The sequence below is a fragment of the Erythranthe guttata genome, chromosome 9 (genome assembly GCF_056151865.1).
Source record: "Erythranthe guttata isolate IM_541 chromosome 9, IM_541, whole genome shotgun sequence".
NCBI classification, from domain to species: domain Eukaryota; kingdom Viridiplantae; phylum Streptophyta; class Magnoliopsida; order Lamiales; family Phrymaceae; genus Erythranthe; species Erythranthe guttata.
Window position 1 is genome coordinate 12,123,973 of NC_142541.1, and position 8,901 is coordinate 12,132,873.

General features: G+C 31.1%; 1 protein-coding gene and 1 long non-coding RNA gene across 2 annotated transcripts; both read left to right on the plus strand.

Moving 5' to 3' along the window:
- The first annotated feature begins 2,021 nt into the window (after positions 1 to 2,021).
- LOC105974022 (NAC domain-containing protein 2) lies at positions 2,022 to 3,175 on the plus strand. The gene has a single exon (XM_012999062.2). It carries the CDS (start codon positions 2,075 to 2,077, stop codon positions 3,008 to 3,010), a length of 936 nt encoding a protein of 311 aa, XP_012854516.2. The 5' UTR covers positions 2,022 to 2,074; the 3' UTR covers positions 3,011 to 3,175.
- Positions 3,176 to 4,883: 1,708 nt separating this feature from the next.
- On the plus strand, positions 4,884 to 5,363 carry LOC148768113 (uncharacterized). Its single transcript, XR_016033647.1, has 2 exons — positions 4,884 to 5,110; positions 5,201 to 5,363. It is a non-coding gene; the product is annotated as an uncharacterized LOC148768113 (long non-coding RNA).
- The last annotated feature ends 3,538 nt before the right edge of the window (positions 5,364 to 8,901 follow it).

Genomic DNA, 8,901 nt, shown 5'->3' on the forward strand with positions numbered 1-8,901 from the left:
TATGCTTCCTAGTTTGATCGAATTTTTATTTTATTTTAAAATAGTATTTTCATTCCATTTCCGAAAATTCAGATTTTAAAACACAATATTAGTTTTTTAGATAATTTTATGATTTTTTAAACAATATTTCTGAATTTATTTTGAAAAAAATAATCGAGTTTTAGATTATTAAATAAGGGTGAAAATTGGAACGGAGTTTTCTTTCTCCGCCTATTACGATCAGATTTTTATTTTATTTAAAACAATAATTTTCATTTGGATTCAAGAAATCCCGGTTTTAAAACATTATATTATTATTTTAGACAATACTTCTAAAAATATTTTGAAACAATTTATCGAGTTTTACATTATTAAATTAGGGTGAAGAATGAAATGGAGGTTTCTTATCCCACCTATATTCGGATCGAATTTTTATTTTATTTTGAAACAATGTTTTCATTTGAATTCCGACATTTGAAAGCAATATTTCATTTTTTTTAAACAATGTTTCAGTTGTTTAAAGAATATTTCTCAAAATATTTTAAAACAATATATATCGATTTTGTTTTTTTGGAATTTATATAATTGCGAATTTCAATCAAGTTTAAATTATGAAAAATATGTTTTAACAAGACGCCATGCGTGTTGTTAAAAGTTCATTTTCATGTAGAGTTGTAAATTGAAGGCATGTGAGAGGCACATGCCATTTTCCATCCAGCTTAACTGCAAAAATTAACGGCGGACCAATTCTGTCAAAAAATGGCATGATTAAGGACTACTATTGTAACTCCAAAATGTTTACGGACAGTTTTGAAAAAGTGGGTAAAGTATGAGGACGAAAAATGTAATTTTCCCAGAAAATGGAGAGAGAATAGAGAGAGAGAGAGAGAGAGAGAGAGAGAGAGAGAGAGAGAGAGAGAGAGAGAGAGAGAGAGGGGGGAAAGGGCATAAAAATTTTAAAAAAAAAATGGGTGGGGTGAATAATAAAGATAAGAGTCTATAAAAAAAATAATAAAGGGGAAGAAAGTGTTAGACCGTATTATTACTGTCTCATCCAATAATATTACTGTTTGGGACAGTAATATTTTGGGAAACTAATATTTATAATATCACTGTCCCAAACAGTAATATTACTGTCTGAGACAGTAATTTAGCAGTCAAGACAGTAATATTAATGAAACTATTTTTTCTAAGAAAAAAAAAAATCAACGCCCCGGAGACCGGCGGTCAACGACAGTTGACCGGCCGGAAAAAAAATTAAGAAAAAAAAATTTTCAGAAAAAAAAAACAGTCAACGCCGGAATATGGCCGGAAGAAAAATTCAGAAAAAGAAAATTCAAAAAAATATTAAAATGGGGGTTAATGTGATATATTTGTTTAAATACGGGGTCAATGTGTAATATTAAGGAAGTTATAGCATAATGGATGGAATTGATAAGAATTATATTATGGAGGGTATTTTAGACTAAAGACATGGAGAAGGGTTTATTTGAAAGACTGTTTGTTTTTGTGGACCAATGTGTATTTAAGTTTCTGTCATGGACCTATTTATCATTTGCCCAAAATATATACATATATATATATTAAATATAGTAATACTAAGAGGGAGAGTCCTATTGCTGCTGCAGTACTGCGTTGAAGGAGATGTTTATGAACATAAAACAATATATATATATATATATATATATATATATATATATATATATATATATATATATATATATATATGTGTGTGTGTATGTTTGATTATAACATTAACCATTATTTTCGACTATTAGTCAGCAGGAGGCCATCAAATCTTTGAATAGATGTCGGAGCAATCTGCCATGCAACTCTGTCAAACAAATATTGTAAAAAGTGTAAAAACAATAATTTAAAATATATATATATATTAAATATACATTACAGAAAAAAAAAATTAAGAGGGAGAGTCCTATTGCTGCTGCAGTACCGTGTTGAAGGAGATGTTATGAACATAATATATATATATATATTCCGTAATCTTGTATAAATAAACCAAATAAACCAGAGAGAAAGATTAAAAGAGAGAGAAGAACGATAGAGAGAAGAGAGGAAAAGAACGAGAGAGAGAAGAATGAGGATTGCTCCAGGATATCGCTTCTTACCGTCGGACGAAGAGCTGATTAATTGCTACCTGTTGAAAGAATCAATGGGGATTCAACTGCCATGGAATCCGATGTCGAAAAAAGATATTTACGGCCAAAAAGATCCATGGGAAGTTTTTCAAGACGTTCATTGGGACGATTTTCATTCCGAAAACAAATTCAAGCACGTCACGTACGTTCTTACCAAGTTATTACGTCTTAACGGTAAGACTCGTATCGCGAGAAGAACAAAATCGGGTACTTGGAAGGGACAAACGAGCGGCAAAGAGATTTACGACGAGTCATCGGGAAATTTAATCGGCTTGTCAAAGATGTTTACTTTTTACAAGAATAAACCTAAAGGCCGGAGCGGCGAAGAAGAAGAAGAAGAACACGGTCACTGGATTATGCACGAGTTTTCATTGGCCGGGGTTAGTTTGAATTTTGAGTTGAAGTTTAAAGATTACGCCATTTGTAGAATCACTAGGACCTTTTCAAAGGAAAACGAAAAGGAAAAGACGAAGAAGCAGCCGGAAATTATTGTTCCACAAGAACTAAACCCTACTTTAGACGAAGAAGACCAATTACTCGCGGATGAACTCCAACAAGCTATGTATTCAGACGAACAAATCATTGTTCCACAAGAACAAAATCCTATTACAGACGAAGACGACCAATTACTTGAGGATGAAATCGAACGAGCTGTGTATTCAGACGAAGACCGATTACTAGGAATGCCGAACAATGGCAAGAAAAGATTAGCAGAAGACGAAGGAATCGAAGAAGATCGTGATGCGTTTTCCAAGATGCAGAAGATTGATTCGGATAATATAGAGTACGATTTCGATATCGATTTGGATAATATAGAGTACGATTTCGATATCGATATCGATGACATTACGTTGAAAGATTTCGGATTGAGTTAGGAGAAATTAGTTCTAGTCCTTAATTTTCGATTCGGATCAATTATTGAATGCAGCTTCATATTTTTTTTCGACCATTATTTCCGGTCTCTACTGTAAGCAATTATGTTTGAAATTAATCAAGAATTTGTTTTTCTCTTGATCGCATCTGTTTTATTGTTTAATTTCTAGTTGATATATATATATATATATATATATCTTGAAACTACCAATAATTTCTGAAAATAAGGGAATGAGTGAATGTGTAATTATGGCAAACATACTAGGGTGAAATCACTATCATGTGCCATGCACGTGTGTGTGTGTGTGTGTGTTTTTTCGATCCAAGTTAATTAAAAAAGTAAATGTCATGACAAAATCGACAGGAAAATAGCCACTATGAGCACCAGCATTGTAACTCTAAATTATGCAGTAACAAAAATCGAATTGATGAGTGTTTCTGTTAGGGCTAAGGCTTCGACTTTGGGGATTTGATGCCAGAGGGGAATGAGTTGAGTGGGGCGGGCATTTGGTAATTTCTAGAGCTTGACAAAACACTAACCCTGTTCCGGTTGAAAGCCGTAAACTAAAGTCGGGGCCACATTCGAACAATTTTACAAAAATCACTACGTGATTATGCTTCTTTACTTCTCTACCTTCCTACTTCGCAAATGGATAGAGTAAGCATTGAATCATCTAAACTGATTTTCCAATTTTTTTTTCCGTTTTTTTTCCAGAGAATTATCGAAATTTTGAAAATACGAGCATTGCAATACTTAGGCAAAGATTGTGTTGCTGGTTAATATGAGCATCGCACGACTTTCCAACGCGCAGCAGAATTGCATTGGAGTATGACAACTGTTGGATTAACTCAATCCCTCTATTTTCGGGGGTTACCTTACTCAGGTATGATTGAGATAACTTTATGTGTCCTTTTATGTGTCCTGTGAACAATTGACACTGCAGTCTTATTTTTATTAGCACATTTTCTGATTATATTTAAGGCAAGTGGTGAAATCTATTTCTTCTACCTGATTTAATTCATGCTATTTAACTTTGTTTTCATTGTCCTGAATTTTGATTTGGAGTTTTGGTTTTCTACAAATTTTGATTTTCTACAGGATGATGAATAAGCAACAACTATGTTTCAGTAATTTCGTGCACACTTGTAAACAGTAGAAATATCTTTACAGTGTTTAATGAAATTGGCAGCCGCCTTTCCTTCTTTCCATTTAAATCCATTTTCTTGTTCATTTATTTTTCAGTTGTGCAGACGGCATAACTTTCGCAAACTATTGGCTATCAACTTTCAGGGCACTATTATAATTTCTGCTGAAATGTGAAAGTAATTGTACTGGTAAGTGGGCATTTTCAATGTTATGTTCTTTTCATATTCTCTTTCTTCCACTTCATCACTTTATGGTATAAGTTAGATTGCCTAACTTAATTTCTTTTGTATTTTCTACTGTCTAAATTGCCTTATTTTTTTTTTCGTCTATTACAACTCATTTCCCTAATGTAAGTTAATATGGGACTGATCTTCCCTTATTTCATCTATGTACATCATGTGGTTTAGTAGTCGGACCAGCGGCGAAATCATCAGGAAACAGGTCACCGGAAAATGACCGGAATCTGTTCTCCAAAAATTGGATCTTGTTTTCGTCGACGACCTTTTTCCATGCCAGGGAAAATCTGAGGTCGAGGGAATCTTTGATCCCCCATAGTATGAGTTGTTCCTGTTCAACAAGGTTTTTCTTTTTTGGCATTTTCTTTAAATATAATTTACAAAAACAAGTGCTTATGATTGCCGAATTTTTTAGTTGTTTTTGGGTTTTTTTTATTGTTATTTTCAGGTATTTACGAAATGATTTTTTTTATTATTTTTTTTTATGTTTGTTCTGCTTATATAGAAGATAGCATGAGCGAAAATAAACGTTTGATTGCATTTTTTGGTTTTTCACAGGTATATCTTTTTTTATGTCAATTTATTAATGTAATTTCAGTCTTGCTGCAATTGTTTTAACACGAACCATTACGTTTGTCTTCACTGTAGTGACAAGTTACTAAAGAGATACATAATCTGAATTTTGAGGTGGTTGTTCGGACTATCCATTCGTGATTATGGTTAAGACAATTACATCCATATGTTTCTTGTTCTGGCATATTTCATGTCTATTAATTTTGAAGTTTTGTTTCCTTTATTGCTATTAATAGGAGGTTATTCATCAAGCAAGACTATGCAGAGGTTTCTACTTTTCCTTTATCTTTGTTGCAGTTAACTGGTAATTATTTTCCGTGTAAATCTTTAAGAGCTGCGACAAATAGAAATTTATATCTTTGATTGCTATTAACAGTAGTTTTATTGTCTTTGTGATTAGGATGTGGAATGTTACAAAGGGATATGTATCTATTAAATGATTTCGAAATTTGAGAGCATTGTAGATCCCCTGTGGTAATAATTAATTGTCTGCTTGCTTTTTTTTTTTTTTCTTTTCTGTTTCTTTTATCTTACTTTTCATGTATTTCTTTTTAAATAGCCTGCTTCGGCAGACGGTATGCCGAATTATTATTATTTTTGGTGAACGAGTCATATATATGTATCTGTTTATACCTTGTTGAAGTAGCTTTGGTTTTATAGTTTTTGCAAATGCTTCTGTTGCCGAGAAGGTTGTCACGTAAAGGCAAATCGTAGATGGAAGAATTGTACGTCTGTTGTTGTTTAGCAAATTCACACCACACCTGAATGTGTAATTTATGTTCATCAAACTTCTAAATGATGTTATCCTTGCATAGGCATATTAGTTTAATTTATGCACTCCCATATACATGAGAAAGTTCCCTTTTCTTTTGTTATATCTACATTCTAAATGCACTCCCATGTACCCCAAGTGGGGGTCAATTTGTAATTTTTGAAAATCCACTTCCTTGACTGAAACAGTTTTGAAAATTGCAGAATCACCGCTATAGTTACTCCATCTTCCCAGTCGTTCTACTCAATTAGCAAATTTAACACCAAAGTTTAATATCCGAAATATCCGCCACCAACGCAGTATGCTTCGACTCCTCAACTATAATCACGTGTGACTCATTTACGAAAATTCGCAATACCGAGTTTAAAATCTGATGATTTGTGATTTAATTCTTGCGATTCAATTATTCATGCCTAAGTCGATTCATATGTTAAAATAAATCTTAAATATCGACAAAACGATCAAATTTTACGATTTACGATTTAAGAAAATAATAATTTATTATATTATTTATAATTAACGTGATATAATTACTATTTTGGTCCCTAACCCAAATTGCAAATTTGACCCAAAGTGGATCTCTCTCTTTAAATATCCCTCTTTAAATATCCAAAATATCCGCCACATTTATCGTCACAAGTTTATTATAAATAATATAATAAATTAACGTTTTCCTAAATCGTAAATCGTAAAATTTGATCGATTTGTTGATATTTAAGACAACAAATCCACCTCCCTGTCCGACACAGTTTTGAAAATTGCAGAATCACCCCGTTACTTACTCCATCTTCCCAGCCGCGCTACCCAAATTGCAAATTTAACCCCAAAGTGGATCTCTCTTGCAATATTTGAAACATCCGCCACCAACGCAGTATGCTTCGACTCCTCAGCTATAATCGTGTGTGACTCATTTACGAAAATTCGCAATACCGAGTTTAAAATCTTATGATTTACGATTCAAATCTTACGATTCAATTCATTCATACCTAAGTCGATTCAAAAGTTAAAATAAATCTTAAATATCAACAAATTTTACGATTGACGATTTAGGAAAACTTTAATTTATTATATTATTTATAATAAACTTGTGATAATTACAGTTTTTGTCTCTATATTATATACCATTTTTAATTTAATAATACACCATTTTTTTAATTTAGTCCTTAAATCGGAAATGCCCCCACGTGGGGGTCAATTTTTAATTTCTAGAAATCCACCTCCCTGGCTGAAATAGTTTGAAAATTGCAGAATTACCCCTATACTTACTCCATCTTCCCAGCCGCACTACCCAAATTGCAAATTTGATCCCAAATTGGATCTCTCTTGCAATATCCAAAATATCCGTCACCAACGCAGTATGCTTTGACTCCTCCTCGGTTATGATCGTGTGTGACTCATTTACGAAAATTCGCAATACCAAGTATAAAATCATATGATTTACGATTCAAATCTTACGATTCAATTCGTTCATGCCTAAGTCGATTCAAAAGTTAAAATAAGTCTTAAATATCAACAAATCGATCAAATTTGACGATTTAAGAAAACTTTAATTCATTATATAATTTATAATAAACTTGTGATAATTATGGTTTTTGTCCATATGTTATATACAATTTTTAATTTTGGTCCTTAAACCGGAAATGCCCCCAAGTGGAGGTCAATTTGTAATTTCTGAAAATCCATCTCCCTGCCTCAAACAGTTCTAAAAATTGCAGAATCACCCCTATACTTACTCCATCTTCCTACCCGCTCCATCCAAATTGCAAATATTGACCCCAAAGTGGTTCTCTCTTTCAATATCCAAAATACCCGCCACATTTACGAGGATTTGCAATACTGAGCATAAAACCTTATGATATACGATTTAAATCTTACGATTCAATACTGAGCAACTCTGTCAAACAAATATTGTAAAAAGTGTAAAACATTAATTTAATATATATATATATATATATATATATATATATATATATATATATATATATATATATATATATATATATATATATATATATATATATATAAATGAAAAATTACATTTTCCGTCCTCATACTTTACTCACTTTTTCAAAACTGTCCCTAAACATTTTGGAGTTACAATAGTAGTCCTTAATCATGCCATTTTTTTACAGAATTGGTCCGCCGTTAATTTTTTCCGTTAAGTTGGATGGAAAATGGCATGTGCCTCTCACATGCCTTCAATTTACAACACTACATGAAAATAGACTTTTCACAACACGCATTGCATTTTGTTAAAACATATTTTTTATAATTATTATTTTTAATTAAAATTTAATATAATATCGAAATCACGTAAATTCCAAAAAAAAATAACTTATTTCGGAAATATTATTTTAAAAAATCAAAATATAGTTTAAAAATTTAAAATATTGTTCCAAAATTGGCATTTTTGGAATTCAATTAAAGTATATCGTTTCAAACCAAAATAAAAAAAACTCGTAGGAATTGGGGAATTAGAAATCTCCATAACAATTTTCACCTCTAGTCAATTCCAAAAATTTCAATTGTGAGACAGTATGTCGAGTTTTAAATCATTCAATATGGGTGAAAATTGGAAAGGATTTTTCTTATGCCGCCTAGTTTGATCGAATTTTTATTTTATTTTAAAATAACATATTTATTCAATTTCCAAAAGTTCCGATTTTAAAACACAATATTATTTTTTGGACAATATTATGATTTTTTACACAATATTTCTGAATTTATTTTGAAAACAAATATCGAATTTTAGATTATTAAATAAGGGTGAAAATTGGAATGGAGTTTTCTTACTCCGCCTATTATGATTAGATTTTTATTTTTTTAAAACAATAATTTTCATTTGGATTCAAGAAAATTTGGTTTTAAAACATTATATTATTATTTTAGACAATGCTTCTAAAAATAGTTTGAAACAATTTATCGAGTTTTACATTATTAAATTAGGGTGAAGATTGAAATGGAGGTTTCTTATCCCACCTATATATTCGGATCGAATTTTTATTTTATTTTGAAACAATGTTTTCATTTGAATTCCGAAAATCTTGATTTTGAAAACAATATTTTTTTTTTAAAACAATGTTTCAATTGTTTAAATAATATTTCTCAAAATAATTTAAAACAATATATATTGATTTTATTTTTTGGAATTTATATAATTTCGAA